This window comes from Caretta caretta, chromosome 6, assembly GCF_965140235.1.
Source record: "Caretta caretta isolate rCarCar2 chromosome 6, rCarCar1.hap1, whole genome shotgun sequence".
Taxonomy (NCBI): Eukaryota; Metazoa; Chordata; order Testudines; family Cheloniidae; genus Caretta; species Caretta caretta.
In genome coordinates this window covers 100,376,146-100,401,998 of record NC_134211.1, presented here as the reverse complement: position 1 = coordinate 100,401,998, position 25,853 = coordinate 100,376,146, and the positions used below count along the sequence as shown (strand labels likewise).

General features: G+C 42.7%; 1 protein-coding gene across 7 annotated transcripts in view; it reads left to right on the top strand.

The window, feature by feature from the left end:
* Positions 1-25,853, top strand: part of TTC7B (tetratricopeptide repeat domain 7B) — a 294,267-nt gene that overhangs the window by 183,796 nt on the left and 84,618 nt on the right. For all 7 annotated transcript variants that reach the window (XM_048852692.2, XM_048852696.2, XM_048852695.2 and 4 more), the window contains one exon: positions 21,220-21,336. In XM_048852692.2, coding sequence (XP_048708649.2) covers positions 21,220-21,336 — 117 coding nt within the window. The remainder of the gene's footprint in view (positions 1-21,219; positions 21,337-25,853) is intronic.

The window sequence follows — 25,853 nt, the reverse complement described above, 5'->3', positions numbered from 1 at the left end:
TTAAGTTGCTGACAATTTAACATTAATTCAAATCTTTTTAAAAGGAAAGTAATTTATTCATATATATTAGTCTTTATCAGATGCGCATTTAACAGATATGATCGAAATAGAATTTTCAGTTTAAAATATAACCTATTTTAAACTAATATATAACTTTGCGGCAATAAAAAAAAAATCTATCAGTGTTTTGAACCAGTAGGAGAGAACAGACTTACCTCAATTAAAAACTGTTTCCTAACAACATAAAACTGCTGTCACCAAGGTTTCTAACAACCTTTTCCTGGCCAGATCACAGGGTCTGTATTTCATCCTCATGGATCTCATCACAGCTTTTGACCCTCCTTTTTGAAATCTGACCCCTTGAAGCTTTTGACTTTGTGCCTGCTGCTTGTGAGACTCCCCATACTTGTTTCTTTGGGTGGGCCCCTTCTCTGTGTAATCTGCTCCTCTCCTGGTTTCAGATTCCATCTTTATGCTGGCGGCTCTCATATATACTACTCAGCTCCTCATCCGTCTGCTTCTGTCCAGTCTCACATCTGTCTTGCTCTCTGATGGCTAGTCTGGAATGACTCACTGTCCGCTTAAACTTAACATTGCCAAAGCTGAACTCCTCCTCTTCCCTCCCAACTCCTTCATTCTCATTTGCTGTTGACAATTCTGCTATCCTCCCAGTTATTCCATCGCCCCATAAATTAGAGGGTCATCTTTGACTCATCCCTCTCTTACCCTAAACATCCAAGCTGTTTCCAAAGTTTGCCACTTATCCCTGCATGAGTCGTCCTCTTTCAGTTCAGACAACAAAATCTCTCATCTAAACCCTTATCCTCTCCCATCTTGTTTACTGACCTCCCTTACACCCAGGTCACCTCCATGTTAAATCCATACAAAGCACAGTTGGTAAAATCACCTTCATCGCTCTGACCGGGTACCACATCAACCTCACCTCTCCCTGAATCTCTCCAGTTACTCCCACTGTTGAACTGCATCACTTCAAGTCTTTGTGCACTTGACTTCAAAGGCCCTTCACAGCAATATGCCACTCTACTTGTGCAATATTGTCACCTACTGTGTCATCTCTTGCCGCCTCTGTTCACAATTTCAGCATCATCTATCCATTTCTCAGATTTGTACACAAACATATCGGTGCCTCCTCCAATTCTCTTCTCAAGAACCACAAAATGTTAACAAAAATTTTGAAAGATATTAAACCTCATACTTCAGGTCTTGAGACAGTCTTTAACTACTGAGTGAGGAGGTTGTTTGCATCTTCTTTTGAAGCATCCGGTACTTGCTACTGTCAGAGATAGGGTACTGGACTAGGGTATGATCCAGTATGGCAATTCCTTTATTCCTATAAGTACGTTTCAGAATATGTCTGTGGGTTTTCCAAATTGAAGGGGAAAAAAAGATAAAGCAATAGTTTACATTGAATCTTGAGCCTAAATCTAGCTCCACACTAATTCCAACACACTAAAGAATAAGGAAAAATCTTTTATCCTTAATTTAGGACAAGATTATGGTTTTAAGTCACTGACCACATTATGCGGTACAGGTCCCTTGATGGAAAACATAGTTGGACAGATCAGGGGAGTCACTGGATGAATTCTTATTGGGCTAGAATCCCTGAAGAGTCTTTGGGAGAGGGGGGAAAGGAAGTGAGTGCAGACATTGGAGTGGGAAATCTGCCAGCCTCTGAAAAAGAATGAATGTGAAATTACTCTCCCTGTGCTGGTACAGCTGTGGCCCTCTTTGCTCCTTTTTTGGATGGATAATCTGCTCTGCAGCATACCCCATTATGTTATGGCTGGCCCCTGCAAGGAATTCAAGGGATAGTGGAGACCCCTTATTCTCTCTCTTCTCCCTTGGGCTGCCACAATTTGGCCCATAATTTAAACGTGGTATTGAATTCTCCATATTATTACATTATTTTCTACAGGGATTTATCAGCAAAGCCTCAATTATATGATCAGATCTTATACTACATATTTGACTTGTAAAACATCATGTAAAAAATATTTGACAATTTTTTTATTTTCAAAAGTGCTTTGGATATAAACTGACTCTATTTTCCCTTTCTGCAACTGCTGACGGATGACACAACCTCATTCCCTCTCCCCAACCACCTGAGAGAAGAGATCCCTTTATATCACCTCAAAAGTTGCTAATTTTCAGTATGTTCAAACATTCCTTGATTCATTCTATGTTCTTTAGTATTTAATTGGTTTCTTTGTACATTTTGATTGTTTTCTACTTTTTCTCTGGAGATGCAGGCCAGGATAATCAGTACCTTGTTCTGAATCTTAGTAAATTAAATAGTATGGGGCTTCTGAGTCTCCTTGTCGCTGCATATCAGAGACTCCCCTATCAAAGTATCATTTAAAACTTTTTTGCGTGTGTGATAAATGAAGTGCGTGTGTGGGGGCGGGGAGTAGCTCCCTTTGATGGACACCCAGTCAGCCAGTTAGCTGTAAAATCCCTCTTCGTAGCTGTTCTCTGTTTGCTTTACCTGTAAAGGGTTAAAAGTCCCCCCAAGTAAAGAAAAGGAAGTGGGAACCTGACCAAAAGAGCCAGTGGGAAAGTAGAACTTATTAAAATTGGGAAAGAAACTTTCCCTTTGTCTGTTGTTCTCTCTGGGTTGAAGGGACATGGAGCAGCAATGCTGTAAGCAGCTTTAAGTCAGGTTTGATTATAGATTATCAGTTCATACCTCAAAACTACTTATCTGAAGCCTCAGATATGTAAATAAAATTAGGGAATGTCTAAAAAGACGCAGTTAGGTTTATTTCTGTTTATTTTTTAAGGCTTTGTGGACTCCTCCCAGATGCTTTGTTTGCTTGTAACCTTTAAGCTAACCCCCAAGAAAGCTATTTTGGGTGCTTAATTTTTGGAATTGCTCTTTTAAAATCTAGCAAAAGCCTAAGTTTCAGATGTATTTTCTTCCTTTTTGTTTTTAATAAAATTTCCCTTTTTTAAGAACAGGATTGGATTTTTGGTATCCTAAGAGGTTTGTGCATGTTGTTTGATTAGCTGGTAGCAGCAGCTAATTTCCTTTGTTTTCTTTCTCAGCTCTTCCCTGGAGGGGTAGGTGAAAGGGCTTGAGGGTACCTCACAGGGAGGAATTCCCAAGTGCTCCTTCCTGGGCCCCAGGGGGTTTTTGGCATTTGGGCGGTGGCAGCGTTTACCAAGCCAAGGTCAGAGAAAAGCTGTATCCTTGGGAGTTTAATACAAGCCTGGAGTGGCAAGTATTAATTTTTAAAATCCTTGCGGGCCCCCACCTTCTGTACTCAAAGTGACAGAGTGGGGATTCAGCCTTGACAACATGGATAGAGAAGTTGCTTTACAGCTTGTTAAAGATAATCCTCTCTTTGTGGAAAAACTAAATTTAGAAAACAAATACATAGTATATGTGAACTATGCCATTTATTATTTAATTTACCATAGTGCATAACTGAATACCGCTACATGCTACACTGTGTGCCTTCCTACCATTCTTACGGGGCTTTTGTTTTGTTTTTGTTTTTTCCAGTCAAGTGGCTTAAATTTCAAGTTCGCATGTGATACCTTCATAAAACTCCAGGGGGCAGAGGGAAAGCTGTAAACTATTAATAGAAGCCGTGCTGATAAAATGGTTCTTCCTTGTCCTCCTCTCTTGTTGCTGAGAGCTGCATTTTGCCTAACTGCTGATCGATGGGTGAATGCTGCCTGCTGATTTTCAACATTTTAATCCTTTAAAATCTGGTACATCTCCAAGATTGATTCTCATTCTGGCACCACTCTTGTCAGAAGTATGCTATTGGTATATCCCCCAAATCTGCATCTTGGGCTTACAGGGACCGTGGCTTATTGCTCTAATAGGTAGCAAAGAAAAACTGCTGAACAAACATAGCCATTCATATACACTTTTTGCAGCGTGACCTTCCCCCCCACCCCCTTTGTTAAGAAATAGAGAGTTTGCTTCACGCCCAAGAACCATCCTGAGCAAAAATAAGTCATTGGGGAGAGTGAATACCACATTCTAGTGTTGCCTGCAAGTCACAACATCTTCTCCACTTGGAGAGTTGACATCTCATTCTTTGCAACATAAGGAGGAAAAAATAAGATGAAGAAAGAATAAACCCACCCGACTGAGCAGTACATGCTGCTTAGATCATTTTTCCAGAACGAATTTAAAAGCTGTATGCTTGGCATACCAATATTGCTGCAAGGTATTTTGCTGAAGACAGCCATATTCTGTGATGTAGAAATGTAACACCTTTCACATCTAGAATTACCTAAAATTTTGAATCTATTACCACACCACAGCATACCCTAAAGAAAAAGCTTCTACTCCACCCTTGTTCTTCACAAGTGTCAGAATCCAAACTTACACAAAGGGAATATAACCTCATCTCATCCCAGCACTCTTAGGCTTTGTCTACAGTGGCAAGGGAAAGAGAAATTTTTTGTCATTTAGAGGTGTTAAAAAACACACTCCCGAAAGACAGAAGTTTTGTCGACGACAAGCGCTGGTGTGAACAGCGCTTTGTCGGCAGGAGTGCTCTCCTGCTGATAACGCTAATGCCACTCGTTGGGGGTAGAAGTTTTTTGTTGGCAGGAGAACTCTCTCCTACCAACAAACAGCGGCTACACTTTTAGCAGCACAGCTGTAGCGGCACAGCCATGTCGCTGAAAGCGGCATAGTGTAGACGTAGCCTTAGATTGCTTACTCTTCAAACTCAATCAGCCTACAAATGCAAAGATACAGACTAGAAAATCTCCTCTTGTTGTTATTTCTGCAGAGGCTAACTGTTGGACTTGTCTGCCAAATTATGGCAACAGAGAGTTTTTGAGTAGTAGTTTCCTGTTTGATGTAGAATAAATACAGGTTTGTTTAACAGGTACACATTTTATGTTTGGGTGCATGTTCAAGAAGATTACCTGTGGTGACTTTTATGTTGTGTCAAGAGTTTTTCAAAATTAAATGAATTACCTTAAGCACATTTTAAACACACCTGTATTCCCTTTTTCTCCCACCCCCACCCCACTCCCATGCACATTTACTGTAAAGCTGTTTGTGTGATCAGTACTGCTTTTTTGTGAGACCTATATTGATGATGCAAGACTCTTGAAAATACTGAGGGGAAAGAACATAGAAAACTACTTGTGCAAATCTTTGTCAAGGCTGCTGTTACGTTCCCCAGGCAATTTTCCAGTGGCTGTCCTGGCAGGCCATACACATACAGGATCCCATACTAAATAATTTTTTTGACACTGCAAAAAAACTTTTCACCCGAATTTGAGCTCTGCTTGTGACTAAAATATCAAAGTAAATCTGCTAGTGTCGGTAAGGAGAGAGAGAACCAGACATATTAGGTGCTAGGATGTTGATGATGAGTGTGGTATAATGACTAAGTAGACAAGACGTTTGTCCCCCTCTGCAAGGAAGATAGAGTAAATAAGTTAAGAAAATGTTGCCTTGATATTTGATTGCAAATAACTGTTTTATCCTTCAATTGGCCGTGTTCCATCCATTTGTTTAGGACACAGAGTTTTGAACATTTTCATTTTGAACATCATATTGTTTTGTTCTTACAAGAAACTGTTTCCCCTCTGCCTATCAGTTGCTAAGAATTCTAGTTAATACTGTGAAAAGAAGTAGATTTTGTTCAAATCAGGTTCACTATCTTGTGCAAAGCATGTATAAAATCACAGTATTTTAATCACAAAGAGAGAGAGAGAGAGATTAGCTGACTCTCAATTTTTACAATTCCCAAACTTCCTGTATTTTATTGTCTTCTTATGAGGTACGTGTTTCTATATGGTCTCTGCTATTTATAGTATAAAATCTTTAAATACCTTTTTATTTAATCTACCTCATGCTTAGTAGGATGGATTCATGTTTCATTATTAAATATTTATGTAGTCGCTTTTTCACCTTTAGTTTTTTTTAACTTATGATATTACGTTACCAAATCAATAGGTCTAGTATGTTACCTGAGATCATCGTGATTTAATGAAAAGCCACTTAAAACAATAAGCAATAAACAATAACTGCTAATACGCTGCAAATTAGTGATGACTCCAAGAGATGACAGCTGACAGGCTTTTTAAAGTAGCAGGCATAAGGAACAGCAGAAGGGATATTTGAGGAATGCAAGAATCTTATTTTAATGTTAAGCTGTAAGATCAAAAAAGGAAAGACATATGGTAACAGGTCTGAAAGCAACTGAAGACTAAGCTCACTGTTTAAACATTTACATTTGTTGAAGTATGATGGAAAACTTTTTTGTTCCAAGAATATTTCATACAATTTTAAGCAAATGTATTATCTTAATTGAAAACTCTAAAATTCTTCCTAGCCCATAGGAACTACACTGTTTCAGGAGTCAGCAGTGGAATATGGAGCCTTTTATTTTTCCCCAGGTCAATAATGGCTGCAAGTCATATTCATTTGATGGCTGTCCATTGTCCTAAGTGAAATGAGGAGTTGTTCGAGTGCTTGTTTATGTCAATTCCATTCAGGTGTGTGTGCGTGCATGTGCACGGTAGCCGGAAGATTTTTCCCCAAGCAGCATCCGTGGGGTCGGCCTGGGTGCCTCCTGGTGTTGCGCCTTCGTGGCCCAATAAAGAGCCCTGCCGACCTGCCACCCCCTCAGTTCCTTCTTACCACCAGTGACGGTAGCTGGATCTTCCCCTTGCTCATGCTTCGGCAAGCAGCTTAGCAATATTTTCGGTTTTCACTGTAGAAAGTTAGTTCTAGTTGTTAAGTATAGCGTAGTTAGTTCACTTATAAATTTCAGTTACAGTGGGTTCCCTCCCCCATTTTTCTCCCCTCCTTATTTGTCACCAGGCCAGGCCGCGATTCCCAGGCTTCAAGACTTGCCAGCACTGTGCGAAGTACATGCCTAAAAGTGACCCCTACTCCTCCTGTTTACAGTGTCTGGGTGAGGGTCACCAAAAAGACCGCTGCAAGATCTGTCAGGAATTCCAACCAAGAACACTTAAAGAGAGGGAACAGCAGCTTAAAATCCTCCTCATGGAGACAGCTCTCCGACCTCAGTCAGACCCAGGCGCCGGGGTTCCTGCTCCCAGTATGTCTTTTTTGGTGCAGAGTGCTCCGGTGCCATCTTCGAGAGATCCGGCTTCAAAAAAAGACTGCCAAGGAGGCTCGGCACCATCATGGAGCCTCTCGGGGGGCACTCCAGCCTTCGGCACCAGTCCCAATTGCCAGTGCAGAAGAAGAGGAGGTGGAAAGAGGCCAATCCCCCTCGGCAAGATCCAGGGACCAGCCATCAGTGGCACCTCAGTCGGACTGAGGCTCAGAGTGGGGCTCTGTCGACTCCTGCCCAAGTGAGGTAGTCGAGTCCGGGCCCATCGCAGTCACTGATCCCCTCAGAGCACCTGCCGCTCCCATCCACCCCAGAGGCTTTTGAGGTGGTGCAGGACCTCCTGAGAGTCAGGGCCCTTCCCCCAAGAATAGGGACGCTAGAAAACGTGACCTATTTGGGCGAAAAGTGTACTTAACGGGGGGACTACAACTCCAAATATCTAACCAGCAGGCCATCGTCAGCAGATACTACTATAATACCTGCTCAGCAATGGCTAAATTCACGGAGTTGCTCTCCTCGGACTCCTGTGCCGAATTTTCAGCTTTGGTCGAGAAGGCTGATCTCCAGGGGGGCTCTGCAGGCAGCACTTGATGGGGCAGACGGGGTTATAGCCAGAAGAGTAGCCATGAGAAGGGGCTCATGGCTCCAGGTTTCTGGTCTCCCCTCTGAGGTCCAGCAGACCATACAAGACCTGCCTTTGGTCTTCAGCGCCCAAACTGGCCTTTTGAAGGCATGGTTGAGGATGGTGCGCCACACCAGAGACTGGATCCACCCCACCTTACCTTCTCCTCCTGACTATCCCCTTTCTACTGTGCATGGTCCCATATCACCTTGGACCTCTGGGTGCTCCACATGGTAGAGAGGGGATACTCCATCCAATTCTGTGTACTCCCGCCCTTCCACCCCCCCTTTCCCATCCCTCTTCAGGGAACCTTTTCACGAGCAACTTCTTCTCCAGGAGATGCAGTCACTCCTATCTCTAGGGGCAGTGAAGGAGGTTTCTCAGGAGTACGGGGGCGAGGGCTTTTATTCCCGATATTTTGTAGTATCGAAAGCTAAAGGTGGCCTCAGGCCCATCCTGGACCTGCGAGAACTCAACAAGTTTGTGAAGAAACTCAAGTTCTGCATGGTCTTGTTGGCCTCCATCATACCCTCACTGAATCCAGCAGACTGGTATGCCGCCCTCGACTTGAAGGACGCTTACTTTCATATTAAAGTCACCCAGCCCCACAGGAAGTACCTCAGGTTTGTAATGAACAATACCCACTACCAATTTACTGTCCTTCCATTTGGCCGGTCAGCAGCACCTCAAGTCTTCATGAAGTGCATGGCAGTCGTTGCTGCATTCCTGCAAAGGCACCAGGTACAGGTGTTTCCATACCTTGACAACTGACTGATCAAGGGCTGCTCCAGGACCCAAGTGGAAACTCAAGTCAAATGCATCAGGGCCACCTTCAACAACCTGGGTCTCCTTCTAACCGAAGCAAAATCGACTTTGTCCCCCATTCAGAGGATAGAGTTTATAGGGGCAGTACTGGACTCGACCCAAGCCAGAGCATACCTGCCGGAAGTGAGGTTCCAGACCCTGGCCGGTATCATTTGAGGTTTCAGACAGTTTCCCACCACCACAGCAAGAAATTGTCTGAAGCTTCTGAGACACATGGCTGCCTGTACCTACGTGGTGCAGCATGCCAGACTCAGGCTCCGACCAGTTCAGTCATGATCAGCATCAGTGTATCGACCAGCCCAGGACAGCTTGGACAGGATCATGACCCTGCCTCACCCGTCCTAGACTCTCTCCTGTGGTGGCTCAACCCTCAGGAGGTGTGCTCAGGGGGTCCCCTTCCCCAGTCCGAGCCGTCTCTTTTGCTAGTGACGGACGCATCAGACTTGGGCTGGGGAGCACATCTAGGAGACCGCAGGATTCAGAGTCTCTGGTCTCAGGCGGATCTGGATTTCCACATCAGTGTCAGAGCTGAGAGCGGTGCACCTGGCATGCCAGACTTTCCGGGCATACTTAATGGGACAGTGTGTATCAGTTATGACAGCCATGTCATATGACCATGGCAATATTCTATATCAACAAAAGGGGGGGTGCATGCTCCTCTCCCCTCTGCCAGGAAGCCCTCATGCTATGGGACTTCTGTGTAGAACATTCAATACACCTACAAGCAGCGTACCTCCCTGGGGTACAGAACAAGCTGACAGATCACCTCAGCAGGTCCTTCCACGGCCATGAGTGGTCCCTTCACCCGGATGTCATGAATTCAATCTTCCAGAGGTGGGGATTTCCCCAGATAGACTATTCGCCATGCGACGCAACAGGAAATGCCAGTAGTTCTGCTCCTTCCAAAAGCCCGGGCACCAGCATGGACGCTTTCCTCCTCCCATGGGGAGGTTGTTTCCTATACGCCTTTCCGTCCATACCACTCGTTCACAAGGTACTCCTCAAGATCGGGAGGGAATGAGCTCAGGTCATCTTGATAGCTCCAGCCTGGCCCCACCAGCACTGGTACACATCACTCCTAGACATGTCCATGGAAGCTCCAGTCTCCCTGCCACTCTTTCCAGACCTTCTGACACAAGTTCATGGTCACTTCCAACATCCTAACCTTGAGTCGCTGCACCTCATGGTGTGGAAGCTCCATGGTTGAACCCGGTGGAGCTTTCCTATTCAGATCAAGTTAGACAAGTCCTCCTTGGCATCAGGAAACCCTCTACGAGAGCTACCTACCTTGCCAAGTGGAAGAGATTTTCAATCTGGTCGGCACAGCACCATTCGTTCCCGACGCTAGCCTCAGTGCCGCTTATTCTGGACTACCTCCTCCATTGAAGCAGCAAGGGCTTTCAGTGTCATCAATAAGGGTTGACTTGACTGCCATCTCAGCCTTCCACCCGGGCGCGGAGGGCTGCTCTGTCTTTCCTAACCCAATAGTCAGCCAGTTTCTAAAAGATCTCGACAGGCTATACCCTCATGTCTGGCAGCCTGTCGCAGCTTGTCTGGCAGCCTGTCGCAGCTTGGGACCTCAACTCAGTCTTTTCTAGATTCATGGGACCGCCCTTTGAACCGTTGGCATTGTGCTCCATACTCTACCTCTTTTACAAGGTCATGTTCCTGGCAGTGATAAACTTGGCCAGGAGGTTGTCTGAACTTAAGGCCCTAACATCAGAGCCCCCTTACACCGTGTTCTATAAGGACAAGGTTCAGCTCAGACCTCATCCTGCTTTTCTACCAAAGGTTGTATCACAGTTTCACATCAACCAGGACCTTTCTCCAAGTATTTTTCCCTAAGCTGCATTCCAGCAGCAAGGAGCAGAGACTTCACTCACTGGATGTCCATAGAGTGCTAACATTCTACACTGAGAGAATGAAGCCATTCAGAAAATCAGTCCAGTTATTCGTGGCAGTGGCAAACAGAATGAAAGGTCTGTTTGTGTCATCACCACGCATTTTGTCATGGATCATGTCCTGCATTTGTGTGCTACAACCTGGCGGGGGTTCCTGCACATCCAATCACTGTGCACTCTACCAGGGTGCAGGCTTCATCAACAGCATTCCTGGCTCAGGTTCCCACTCAGGAAATCTGTAGAGCAGCGATGTGATCCTCCATTCATACTTTCACCACGCACTATGCGGTTACCCAGGAGGCCAGAGACGATGCGGCCTTTGGACAAGCAGTGCTCCAATCAGTGGACAACTCCGACCCCGCCTTCCGAACTTGGGCTTGTGAGTCACCTCATTGGAATTGACATGAACAAGCATTTGAAGAAGAAAAAACAGTTACTCACCTTCTAGTAACTGTTGTTCTTCAAGATGTGTTTTTCATGTCCATTCCAATATCCACCCTCCTTCCCCTCTATCCATCCTCCTTCCCCTCTGTCGGAGTAGCCGGCAAGAAGGAACTGAGAGGGTGGTGGGTCGGCAGTGCCCTTTATTGGGTGCCATGAAGGTACGACTCCAGGGGGCGCCCAGGCCGACCCCCCGGATGCTGCTAGGGGAAAAATCTTCCAGCTACTGTGCATGTGCGCACACACACACCTGGTTGGAATGGACATGAACAACACATCTCAAAAAACAACATTTACGAGAAGGTGAGTAACTTTTTTCATGGTCTCAGGTGGCCACATAATTTTTTAAAAAATAATCACTGTTGGCACACGTCTTAGTAGTTGAAGAGCAGTTGGTTGACTTAGTCCTATAAATAAAACTTACGTTTTGCCTGTAGGCATGTTCACTCCGTGTCTCAGAGCTTTGGCATGTTGATGGAGCTGCTACCGCTATTGTTAATCATGTTGTGCTAGGTACTTGTTCTGTGATTAAACAGAGGACTCTGGGGGTGGGGAGATAAGGACAGAACCAGAAGGCTTTTGGTAGAAATTACTGATATGCCAGCCTCAGAGAAATCATATCCCTGAAAACATGTGGACATGTGCATGTATAAGTTAACTTTTTTGACACTGGGATTTAACCAAATACATTTAGTTTGATTTCATACATAAGGCTATGATTTAGTCACGAGTAGGATGTAAAGATTATATAAAAAGTTAACCGTTAAAACAATTAAAATTATACCATTTAACCAGTTAACTGATGTCTCTCTGGCCTCGGTTGGGATCGGCCAACCGGTGCAGGGCGGCCAGGGCTGGGTTCCCTCCAGCTGGCGCGGGGTGACCAGTGCTGGGGCTGTTTTGGCCAGCCCAGGGCTAGGGTTGCCCTGGCCGGCTGGCAGGCGTGGAGGGCCGCTATAGCCCACCGTTGCGATGCTGGGGCTGCTCCAGCGAGGCTGGAGCTGCAGTCGCTCCAGCAGCTGGGGCTGGAATCGAAAGCCTAATTCCTACCAGTTAACTGTTTAACCATTTTATTTAATTTTACATCCTTAGTCGCGAGGGTCATAGAAGTCACGGAATCTGTGACTTCCAGAGACCTCCTTGACTTCAGCCCGCGGTGGTGTAGGGAAGCGGAGGCTCTAAGTGGCGCGGGCACCCTGTTTATACGGTATTCATGGTCCATTCAGTCTTAATGGCTTGCAGTAATTGGTCTTGAGACTGTGGAGGATGGTGCTTTAACTGTCTGCTGCCCTTTGATATTCCATTACTCCCATCTCAGACGCCCAGTACATAAATTATATGTTGGGGTCCAGATCAACATTCATCACAGTTACATTCAGTTCATGTTTTGAAGGTTTTGTTCACAACAACGATGGCTAGAGATTTACTTTATAACTACTATTTAAAAAAAAAAAAACTGAGATTTTGGAGACCAAGGTGGAAACCTCCATCCCTCCCAATAAGTAAAAGGTCACCTACCCAGTGCAACATGACCCAACTCAAGATTTGGTTTGTAGACTGTTTATTTTTTTTCATAAACTCAAATATTATAAGGCAACCTACTCACTTCAGTGCTGTTTAAATAATTATAAAATCTCCAAGTGATGCTTAAAAATAATAATGCTATAGTGCTGTTAGGATTACATTTTTAAAATTTGAACTTTTGCCATTTAACATACTTCATTTTTAAAGGATACCTGTTAAATTGTACTGTCACTTCCAAACAAATCTGAATAAGAACAATTAGTTTATTGTGTGAGGGAATGCAAACTAAAAATATGATGGAACATGTGTTTCTCTAATGCAGTAAATGTTCTTAGAACAGCTACACATTCCTGAGGGATATTTTTTATTCTTTTTAGAAAGGGATCCTCTCCAGACCTCTGTGGGCCCAAAGAATCCCTTTGTGTTTCTTCCCAGCTGGTGCCAACCTCAAGGCCACCCCAATGATGTTCTTATTTCTAGTTGAAGAGTGATGGATTGAGAGTCTTTTCTAAGCCCACATATATGACGCTGTTAACTCAACTGTAAGATTCTCTAAAGAATAATACAGGACACTCGCAGCCTTTGAGTAACAGACTTGACATGGAAATAAATCCCAGATCCCTTACATGTTTGTAGAGAGCTCTTATGCACTAATTACACAGCCAGCAAATCACCCTATAAAATGGGCTTTAAAAGAAACATATTCTGAGTAAATGAAATGTTTGTGGTCTATTTATCTGTTTTTCAATTTAGTCTAGATGCCGTTTCCAAGCATTCTACAGGATCTCAGCATTCACAAAGCAGTTGTTTTGTGCATCAGAATAATTTTTCTTATTCAATACTGTTAATGAATACACTTTCCTACAACCATATGAAAGTTGGAGAGAATTATTGCCTTACTTTTCTTCTTTTCTAGTCTTTTCCAGTTTGACACTATCATGTATTCATCAGAAAAATGCTTAGCAAAGCATATTAAAGATTAGCTAGATTAGAAGTACAAATTGTTGCATTATTCATAGAGAATATCTGGAATCCTGTAATGGTCTCATTTTTCAATTGTGTAGAATGTAATACAATAAAAGTCAGTTACTTTTGGATACAAAATTAGTTTTTTCGTTACACAGTGCATACAGGTACCTTTACTTGAAATAGCTTTTAAATGCTAGTTTCTTTGAATGTGTATTGTTCTTTATCACTTGCCAAGAATGGTTGGCTTAACCCTGTGGCAACACAATGTGGCACTTCTTATGTTCTTCATGCCCTGAATATGGTAAGTACCGTACAGAACGAAAATCAAGAAGTTATGAAACTGCAGGGCTCTGGGTACCATAGTGACGTGTGATAAATACATAGTAGACAGATAGGATGGAAGAAGAATGTGAGCACATTAGATTGTCGCATTTGAAGAAAGACAAACAGCAGCTTAGTGACTTGAGCACTGTTAGTCAAATTCAGTCCTGTTTTATGCTGGCTTTATGGTGGAAAGCTTGCTATGGAGAGGCTGTGGTAGCTGGAGCTTCCCCACTGGTAGCTCAAATGGTGGATGGATCTGGCAGGCCGAGGAGGAGGAGGCATGATTAGGGCTGCCATATTGCTATGTATTGAATCCTTCTCTGCTGTAGCCTCTCTACCCAGTACAGCCAGTAGGTGTGTAAGTCCTGCAGCAAACTGATTGCCCCCTTCTTTTTTCTCCTGCCTACTGCCTATGGAGCTGTCATGCTTCATGAATATTCAGATATTTCTGTGTTGTTCCAGTCATGTTATTTGGAGGCAGCTGAGTTCTATCCTTATAGATAGAAAGCTTTTGTCAGTATCTAACTGAAATCTCTCTTGCTGAAGACCAGGCTGATTATTTCTTGTCCTTCCCTCTGTTGACATGGAGAACAACTGATCACTGTCCTCTTTACAATAACTTTTTATGTATTTGTTCCCAGAATGACATTTGCTTTTTTCGCAACAGCATCCAGTATTGCCAACCCTTACAATTTTTTTTTGTAAGTGATGGGATTTCAGAGGGTACTAGAGCTCAGCACAACTCTACTCCCGCCTTCCCTTCACCCTTCCTGTGAGAAAGATGGACAGGACAGTGCCTCTGTTTGTCTCCCCATCCCCTTGCAGCTCCTGTCCTGGGAAGCGGCATGGTGAGGTTGAGTCCCTGGAGCAGCCCCCGCTAGCCTGGGAGGTGGGAGATGGGACCCTATTGCAGCCTCACAGGTCTGGTTGAGAGGGATACAGAACTGTAGGAAAGGCAGAGGTGAGGCTGGGGCGGGGAAGGGGTTGAACTGGCGGATTGGGGGACTGGTGTGGCCATAGTGGGGCACGATTAAATGCTGGGCAGGGGCAGGCAGATGTGGGGGTGAGAGCTGCTGCAGCAGAGGCCAAAATCACCTTACCCAGTAAATGTGAAAGAATGGTCAATGCTAATTCTCTCTCCCACACACACACACTGGGCAGGAGAAGTTCTAATATCAAAAGACAGACCAAAAACACAACATAATATTTTTTTTAAAAAGCACTCATGATTTTTGGGCCACTCTCATGACTCTTGGGGTCTGACCTGATAATTTTTAATCTCTTGAGGGGTCTGGCTCATGATTTTTAATCTCTTGAGATTGGCAATACTGAGCATCACACTGTTGACTCATACTCAATTTGTGATGCACCATACCCCCACCCCCCGATCTTTTTCTGTAGTATTGCTACTTAGCCAGTTATTTGCCATTTTGTATTTGTGCATTTGATTTTTGCTTCATAAGTATAGGACGTGTCTTCCTTGAATTTATTTAATTGATTTCAGAGCAGTTCTCCAATTTATGAATCACTCTGCCATGGTGATTTGCAAAGGTGGGAAGGAGTGTCCCTGTGAGATTTACATCCAGGATTCACAGGGTTGAACCCTGAATATCTTGTCCATAATTATAAACAGTGCAACATAATTAGCTCCTGGACTTTCCACAATTCAGGAAAATCCTGTGGAATTTTGTCTTCACAAAAATGAGAATAATCATTGAACTACCTACAGATTCCAGACTGAGTGAGATTTCTCTGGTCAAAATGCCACTGACTATCCCAAATTTTACATTTTTGGTTTTTGTATTTTTGGTGCCAACTTTGCAGCTGAACCTCTTAGCCCCACCTTTGCATCATATTTTCAAAATGAAAAATTCTCTCCATCCAGACAGTTCTCTCGTTTTTCTAACCTAATGTCTGAGCTTTGGCATATTCATTTTATTGGCTGGAGGTGTCAAACTAAATCCAGCTTGCTGTCTGCCTTTAAAGAAACTGTTTGTATATTTTATTTCCTTTTTGATTTAATCTATATGAAATATAAATTAACAGATTACCATCCATGATGCTATGTCTCTGGTTTTCAATACATTTCAATACATTTTTGTGCACTAATAATTTAATAGGAAAAAAATTGCACAAAACAGAGGACAAAGCAGCACAAGATGAGACAAGAGGAAATACATGGATAACATCACCAAAGAAGCTGATGCTGAAAGAGATGTTAGTAAAATATGTTATCAAAACTCAGTGGGGTTCTAAGTGGCAAGTTTAGACCAGCCAAGAGCCTGTTAAGAACAAACAAGGAAATACCTGAACAACAGAAATAGAACGAAGAGCGTGATAGGCAGAATACTGTCAAGAGATAATCAGTGTTGCCAACACTCATGATTTTGTCATTAGACTCATGATAATTGTTTTCCTGAAAGCCCCAGCTTCTGGAGTCAAGTGGATATGTGATTATTTCAGCCTTCATTCTTAAAGAAAAAGTAAGTTTCTAGCTCTCGTGATTGTGGAGAAAGTTTCAAAATGTGACCCCAGTGCACCTTAAAGGCTCAAAAAGCAGAAGGCAAATAAAAGAACACCAAATCTGTTATTTTTACATAATCTATTATTTTTACATGACGCCAAATCTCATTATTTTTGGTGAGCCTGACTCATGATTTTTGAACGTTTGGGGTTGGCAATACTGCTAAATGGACCAACCCCACAAGAAGCCTTTGACAGAGAAGTTGAACACCCTGAGAAAGTGTTGTAACATTTCACATTACAAACAAAGAAGTGAGACTCAATAAAAAAAAGTTAAAACTTGGAAAACTACAGATGAAAACCAAGTCACCAAGGAAGCTTGTGAAGCTGGGATGAGTTAAGAATGAAGCTAAAGAGTCTGCCTTGACTGGGGAGTGGGAGGAACACTACAATAATGCTGACTGAAAGAACCCCTCTGTCGAACTGTACTTAGAGGGGGATTATTTATGGCACTTAACGTAGAGGATATGCACAAGAGAGGCCCAGCTTAGGCAGTACAGATAGTGGAGCATTGTTTGTTCCCCATGTAGGAAGGATTCAGATTTAATATATTAAATCCTCTTAGATTTGAGTGCCCTGCTTGTGTCACTCGTCTTTTTTTCCTAGTGCTCTTCAGTACTCGAATTTTTTTGTAGCAGGTTGTGCTCTTATTTTGTTCATTAACTTTCCTGATCAACTTCTTGGAATATGACACATTTACTCTCTGATTTGTACACACTGCAATATTTTTTGGACCCCATGAATTTGTGGTCAAGAACTTTTGAAACCTCAGATTTTCTGTTGTAACCATTGAAAAAAAAATCAAATACAATCCACCCACTAGGACTTGATTTTTGTTTTGGTGCGGTTTCTCAGGCTTGTTTCTCATAGCATTATTGTAATTCTGAACATTTTTCCAGTATGACTTCACTTTGCAGTAGTTTCAGGCTATTAAATCTCTTTTGTTCCATTGTTTTTGGCTCTTTTCTAATCAGTAGATACTTTTTTCTTTTTTGTACTATAGTTCAGTGCATCTTAGCCATTCATCTGCTAAAGTTTGTTATCTGTGACATCTATTGTAGTTTTTCTGCTAAACTAAATTGGGCAGGAGCTTGGAGCAAAAGAAGTTTTGGAATAATTTTCAATTAACAAATACTGCTTGCTTGCTTATTTCACTTATGCTGGTTTAGTTGGCCATCCCAGTAAGAAGTTACAAGGGAGTTTCATTGTTTCTTCATGACTTGAAGTGACTGTTGCACCCTCATTTTAATTTATTATTGCTTTTAAAAGGGTGCCGAATATTTCATTTTTTGTTTCTTTACAATTTAGTCCAAAATACTTTTTCAAATTTCATGGACATTTTACCGTCTTTTGTGTGTGCTATATTCTAAGATCAGGTTTTCTTTGCCATTTGCTTCCATTGTCATTACTTCTTGCCTAGGTGTTGCTGCTACTCTTTCTTTTCAAGTCTGATCACAGAATCCTCCATTGTTCTCTGCATATGACTTCCTTTAATTCAGCCCACACCTTTTCAACACCATATCCTGAGTCAAGTGTTTGAAAGATGTTATTTAATGTTAATTATAAGTTCTTTGTCAGCTCAGTGTGTTGCATATGACTTCTTGTAAGCTGTGTGCTCTGAACATGTTTTTTCTATACTGTTTAAGCCATACAAAATCTAGATATCCACCAGTATTGTCCTATCTTGATTCTAGAGAGATTTTTCCTGTCTGATGCTATAGAGAGATAGCAAACGATGTTGTTGTTTTTAATGCACATATTAAAACTATGAAAGCAGACAGATAAAATATAGTCCAAGCAAAAGTTCTTAGTATTTGAATCTTCCATCAATATGTTAACGCACATTCACTTTTATTAGTGTGTGTGTTTGATTCATAACTGATAATGTTACCGAAATTTGACAGTGAGACAGAGAGATGATCATGCATTAATTACATAATTGTTCTCCAAATACTGTTGTGAATACTTTGAACTTCTATCTGAGGATCTCAAAGCACTTTACTGAACTTATCCTTCTAATGCCCCTGAAAGTTATTAAAGAAGTACCCATTTTATATATCACGGAATTGAGTCAGTCACTGCAAGTATAACTGACAGGGGGCCATGTTCTAACATAACATCTGAAAAATGCAGCTGAAAGGACATCTTGGCATTTTGTGCAAAGGAGCAGTTAAAGATAGTCATCTTAATTCTTTTCTATTGTAATTAATTATGATAGTAACATCATTTTCATCTATCCTTGCTTCGCTATATGATCCGTAGTGCAAAATGCTGTTTTTTGAACTCTGTTAGGAAACGTCTTAAATTCAAATCAAACCTGAGTTTGACCTTCTCTTGATGACAACATAATATAGAGTGAAGGTAGATTTTCTTTGTCACTCATACTGTTGCTCAGTTCCCTTTATCCTTTCTAGTCCAATAGTGTGATTTCCAATATGGCCATTTCCAATTTTCCGTTGTAGTTAACAAAGAAAACTTTCAAGTGCTGATCATTGTTAAATGTAATTATTATGTATGGCACTGTGCAATTTTCCTCTTTGCCAGAGTGATTCACAGTTAAGCTTTTAAAATTCTTTCACTTATTGTCTACCAGGGTTCTTACTACTACCCCGCACACACACACAAGTAGTAGTCACAGTCCCAACTAAGAAATGCTGCTGTCTCCTCAAACACAATGTGCTTTTTTCACTCTCCTTTGGGTTTCACTTTAACATCGTTATATCTAGTTCTGTTCTGACTATTGTAATGTCCTACTTAAACCTCTGTAAGTAAATGTGCCTGTTTGGGTGTTCATACCCCACACAATAAAAGGCTTTGGTTTTCATCAGGATAGCGTATTGAAACACAAAGTAATATGAAAATATTCAATTCTGACTACACTGAGCCTCATTGTAATTGCCCTATGAAAAATATCAAGTTTACAGTGTTACTGTAGCCATGTTGGTCCCAGGATATTAGACAGACAAGGTGGGTAAGGAAATGTCTTTTATTGAACCCAGAAGACCTCTGTGTAGCTTGAGAACTTCTCTCTTTCTGAACTGAAGTTGGTCCGATAAAAGATATTACCTCACTCACCTTGTGTGTGTCAAATTTACAGTATATCACTGACGTTTTTGGTTCCCAAGATTGGTTTGACAATGGTGGTGTATCATAGAAATTGTATTCTGTGGTCAGATATTTCAGCCTTGTGTTTGCAGTCATAAAAAAGAACACTAACCTTCCATCAAGAATAAAAAACAATTTATGAAGTCAAATGTACGGTGGTATATAAGATAAATATTTTGTACAACACAGTTCCCCATGGTTGATATACATGGATTCTATGTTAAATGTAGTCAATGTCATCTTGGATCTAGGTGCTGATTTTGACACTGAATAGAGCCCATATTGAGAATTACAAGAAAAAAATAAATATGGACTCCCCCTTGAACATAGGGTTTAATTGAAGAATCCCCCCAGTTCAGACCAAGAAATCTACATGAATGCAAAATTTTATGAAAATCAGATTTAATTTACTGTGTGTTTATGCTTCCACAACAAAAAATGAGTTGTATGTTACCATACGTTACTTTACAAATAGGGCTCCTATAAGAATGATTTCTTTTTATGTGATAGGTTTCAGAGTAGCAGCTGTGTTAGTACTTGAGGCACCTTAGAGACTAACAAATTTATTTGAGCATAAGCATTTGTGGGCTAAAGCCCACTTCATCAGATGCATGCAGTGGAAAATACAATAGGAAGATATATATATATATATATATATATATATATATATATATATATATATATATATATATATATATATATATATATATATATACAGCAGTTGACAAGACCGTGTGAGGAGCAGTGGGCGGGGGTGGGGGGAATAAAAATGGGGAAATAGTTTTACTTTGTGTAATGACCCATCCACTCCCAGTCTTTATTCAAGCCTAAATTAATGATGTCCAGTTTACAAATTAATTCCAATTTAGCAGTCTCTCGTTGGAGTCTGTTTTTGAAGTTTTTTGTTGAAGAATTGCCACTTTTAGGTCTGTAATCGAGTGACCAGAGAGATTGAAGTGTTCTCCGACTGGTTTTTGAATGTTATAATTCTTGATGTCTGATTTGTGTCCATTTATTCTTTTACGTAGAGACTGTCCAGTTTGGCCAATGTACATGGCAGAGGGGCATTGCTGGCACATGTACATTGGCCAAACTGGACAATCTCTACATAAAAGAATAAATGGACACAAATCAGACATCAAGAATTATAACATTCAAAAACCAGTCGGAGAACACTTCAGTCTCTCTGGTCACTCGATTACAGACCTAAAAGTGGCAATTCTTCAACAAAAAAACTTCAGAAACAGACTCCAACGAGAGACTGCTGAATTGGAATTAATTTGTAAACTGGACACCATTAATTTAGGCTTGAATAAAGACTGGGAGTGGATGGGTCATTACACAAAGTAAAACTATTTCCCCATGTTTATTTCTCCCCCCTACTGTTCCTCACATGTTCTTGTCAACTGCTGGAAATGGCCCACCTTGATTATCACTACAAAAGGTTTGTTTTTTTTTCCTCTCCTGCTGGTAATAGCTCACCTTACCTGATCACTCTCGTTACAGTGTGTATGGTAACATCCATTGTTTCATGTTCTCTGTGTATATAAAATCTCCCCACTGTATTTTCTACTGCATGCATCTGATGAAGTGAGCTGTAGCTCACGAAAGCTTATGCTCAAATAAATTTGTTAGTCTCTAAGGTGCCACAAGTACTCCTTTTCTTTTTGTATTTGATGTGTAAGGTAAGGAAAAATACCTAAAGAATACAATTCCAGGGCATGGTACTATAAAGTCAATATTTCAGATTCCCCTCCAGTTTGGTTCTCTGTAGATAGTATTGGGAACTTTTGTATTCTAATTTGTTTTCAAATCATTGCAAGGATCTCTCAAATGAAAATTAAGGGTTTTTGCTTCAATGTGACTCATGGAAAAAAAATTTCCTCTTCTCTATTAGATTACTGTTTTCAAAAGTCAAACTGGAATCCCTGTGCAGAGGCCCAGATGAGGCACTCCTTACCTGCAAACATATGCTACAGATTTGGAAGTCCTGTTACAATCTCACTAACCCCAGGTAAGATGCTAAAGAAATCTTGGATTTTGTCTCCTGTACACTGAAACTCATCAGAAGAAGTCCAATTTAATTATAATTCATAAATCTTTTTTCTTGCGTTTACTGCTAAAATGGTTCTTGGGATATAATGTATATCTGGTCTCTATTTACAAAAGGTTTTTTAAATGCATTGCTCTACAATTTTGAGACAGAAGTGAGTGGTTAATTACAAGAAGTTTTATGATAATGAAAGCTGGAAAGGCCTGGCTTAATTTTTGTTACTACATATTTGCATTTCTGTTTTTATAAGATAAATTAGAGATGGGTGGGACTCATTGATTTCTGTTTTTCAAAGGGAAAAAGGGCTAAAGTCTGATATGTTTAATGTACAGAGTTGCATTTAACAGGGACTAAAACTCACCAAGTTCATTTGATAATCGCTAAGAGCATATACCCAACAATTTTGATTATTAGTAGGGATGTCAAGCAATTAAAAAAATTAATCGCGATTAATCGCACTGTTAAAGAATAATAGAATACCATTTATTTTAAAAAAGTGGTATGCTTTATACATTTACAAATATATTCATTTCAATTATCACATGGAATACAAAGTGAAAAGTGCTCACTTTATATTATTATTTTTATTATAAATATTTGCACGGTAAAAAAACAAAAGAAATAGTATTTTTCAATTCACCTAATACAAATACTGTTGTGCAATCTCTTTATTGTGAAAGTGCGACTTACATATGTAGAATTCTGTTAAAAAAAAAAAACTGCGCTCAAAAATAAAACAGTGTAAAACTTTAGAGCCTACAAGTCCACTCAGTCCTACTTCTTGTTCAGCCAATCACTCAGACAAACCAGTTTATTTACCTTTTCAGAAGATAATGCTGCCCACTTCTTGTTTACAATGAGAACAGGCTTTCTCATGGCACTGTTGTAGCCGGCGTCGCAAAATATTTACATGCCAGATGGGCTAACGATTCATATGTCCCTTCATGCTTCAACCATCATTCCAGAGGACATGCGTCCATGCCGATGATGGGTTCTGCTTGATAACGATCCAAAGCATTGCGGACCAATTCGTATTCATTTTCATCATCTGAGTCAGCTGCCACCAGCAGAAGGTTGATTTTCTTTTTTGGTGGTTTGGGTTCTGTAGTTTCCACATTGGAGTGTTGCTCTTTTAAGACTTCTGATAGCATGCTCCACACCTCATCCCTCTCCGATTTGGAAGGCACTTCAGATTCTTAAACCTTGGGTCGAGTGTTGTAGTTATCTTTAAAAATCTCACATTGGTACCTTCTTTGTGTTTTGTCAGATCTGCAGTGAAAGTGTTCTTAAAACGAACAACATGTGCTGGGTCATCATCTGAGATTGCTTTTACATGAAATATATGGCAGAATGCAGGTAAAACAGAGCAGGAGACATACAATTCTCCCCCAAGGAGTTCAGTCACAAATTTAATTAACACATTTTTTTTAACGAGCGTCATCAGCATGGAAGCATGTTCTCTGGACTGATGGCCAAAGCATGAAGGGGCATACAAATGAATTAGCATATCTAGCATGTAAATACCTTGCAGTGCTGATTACAAAGTTCCATGCAAACGCCTGTTCTCACTTTCAGGTGACATTGTAAATAAGAAGCGGGCAGCATAATATCCCATAAATGTAAACACACTTGTTAGTCCCAGCCATTGGCTGAACAAGAAGTAGGACTGAGCGGACTTGTTGACTCTAAAGTTTTACATTGTTTTGTTTTTTGAGTGCAGTTATATAACAACAACAAAAATTGCCATTTCTAACTTGCACTCTCACAATAAAGAGATTGCATTAAAGTACTTGTATGAGGTGAATTGAAAAATATGATTTCTTTTGTTTATCAGGAGGACTTAAGGGCCCATCAAAAACTTTTTAAAAGGGTGGCATCAAGCCTCCACCTCCAAGTAGAGGAGTTGGAGGAACCCTCAGACTCGCTATTCAACGTGCTGTCCTCTTTGGCACTGGGCAGGGTAGCTTTGCCCCTCCACGAAGGGGTGGCAAACGGGCTCGCTGGCCCACATCTCTAAGAAGGCAAAACACAAGTACTTTGTACCCACCAAGGGGCACGAGTACCTCTACACCCACCTGGCACCCAACTCCTGGGTGGTTGAGTCATCAACCACAGGGAACGGCAGGGCCAACCAGCCCCTACCCCAAAAAATAAAGATTTGCAGAGGCTGGACTCTTTCGGGAGAAGGCTTTATTCTCCCTCGAGTTTTCAGTTGCGGGTGGCAAACCACCAGGCGCTCCTGGGCAGGTACAAATTCAATTTGTGGGGTTCCATGTCCAAGTTGGAGGATTCCCTCCAGGAGTGCGATAAGAAAGAGTTCAAGGCGCTAATGGAGGAGGGTGCAGCAGCAGCCAGAGCATCCCTGCAAACATCTTTGAATGTGGCAGACATGGCAGCACAGTCCATGGCCTCGGTGGAGTCCATGAGAAGGGCATCGTGGCTCCTGCTCTCCGGGATGTCCAGTGGAGCGCAGGCTGTCATGCAGGATCTCCCATTTGGTGGCAAAGCTCTGTTTGCAGAGCAAATGGATACAAAACTGCATCGCATGAAGGACCCCCGCACGACCCTCCAGACTCTGGGTCTCTATGTCTCGGCTCTAGCCAAATCTAAGTTTAGGCCACAGCAAGCTTCTGCTCAGGCCACCCAGCCGAAGTACAAGGCCACCTATAACAAGTCAAGGGTCTATAAAAGGCATGCCCCCCCCCCAGCTCAATGAAGCTTCCCTTCTAAAATTGGTTGTGTGCTTCCCTCCCTGAGTGGTCACGGCTGAAAGGCCAAAGGAGGACTCAGGCCCATCCTGGACCTGCAGGATCTAAACCAGTTCACGGTGAGGCTCAAGTTCCACATAATCTCACTGGCCTCCATCATCTCCTCCCTGGACCCCGGGGACTGGTACTCTGCCCTAGATCTGCAAGACACATACTTCCACATTCACTTTTCGAGGGCACAGACGCTGCCTCCGTTTCAGAGAATCATAGAATATCAGGGTTGGAAGGGACCTCTGGAGGTCATCTAGTCCAACCCCCTGCTCAAAGCAGGACCAATCCCCAATTTTTTGCCCCAGATCCCTAGATGTCCCCCTCAAGGATTGAACTCACAGCCCTGGGTTTAGCAGGCCAAAGCTCAAACCACTGAGCTATCCCTCCCCCCAGAATCCTGGTGGGCAGAATCACTACCAGTTTACGTTCCTCCCGTTTGGCCTATCCACTGGCTCCAGGGTATTTACAAAATGTATGTCAGTGGTAGCCGCCTACCTTAGGCGCCGGGGGATCCAGATCTTTCCATATCTGGACGATTGGTTGGTCAAGGGCAGCTCCCGGTCGCATGTAAGGGATCACGTGACACTCCTACTGTCCACGAGCGTTGCCCTGGGCCTTTGGTAAATGACGCCAAGCCCACATTAGTCCCGGTCAAATGCATAAAGTTTATCGGGGCGCTCCTGGACAACTTGTCAGCCACAGCCTCCTTCCCACCGTACAGGTTCGAGACCCTAAAAGGGCTCAATGACACGGTCACAAGATTCCTGGTGACTACCGCCAGAGCGTGCCTCCAGCTTTTTGGTCACATGTCGGCATGCACATACGTGGTCCACCATGCAATTCTCCGAATGGGGCCCCTCCAGCTCTGGCTGGCCTCTGAGTTCTCCAAGGCCAGGGACAGGATGGACAAGGTCCTCACCGTGCCTGACTCGGTGATCATCTCACTGTGGTACTGGTCCACCCCAAGCAACATGCTCCATGAGGTCCTGTTCCGGGACAGGACCCTGTCACTGGAGCTGATGTCCAGTGTGTCTGACCTGGGTTGGGGGGCCTATGTGGGGAACTTTCAGACCCAAGGTCTGTGGTTGGTGCAGGATCTGTCCCTACACATAAACATCAAGGAACTCAGAGCGGTACTCCTGGCGTGCATGGCCTTCTGCTCGCTCCTGCAGGGCAAGGTGATCAGGATCCTCACGGACAACACGGCCTTGATGTTCTATATTAACAGGCAAGGCAGGACCCGGTCCTCTGCCGCGAAGCCCTCAGGCTGTTGCATTTCTGTATAGCCCACGACATCTGCCTGAGGGCCTTCCATCTGCCGGGCGCCCGGAACACAGGGGCGGATCGCTTAAGCAGGAACTTCTCCTCCCAGCACGAGTGGTCTCTCCACCCGGAAGTGGCTCACCAGCACCAGGTGAATCTGTTCGTGAAGCAGCAGAACTGGCACTGTCCCCGGTTCTGCTCCGGGGGGGACTGGCACGGGGCACTATCTCCGATGCCTTCCACTTGTCCTGGTCAGGCCAGTTTTCTCTATGCCTTCCCCCCATTCCCACTGATCAGCAGGGTCCTGGAAAAAATAAAGACGGACAAGGCACGGGTCCTCCTGATTGCCCCCGTGTGGCCAGGCTACGTTGGTACAGGACCCTCACGGGCCTGGCGGTTGCTCCGCCGCGGCCGTTGCCGCTCCGCCCGGACCTGCTCTCCCAGGACCGGGGCCGC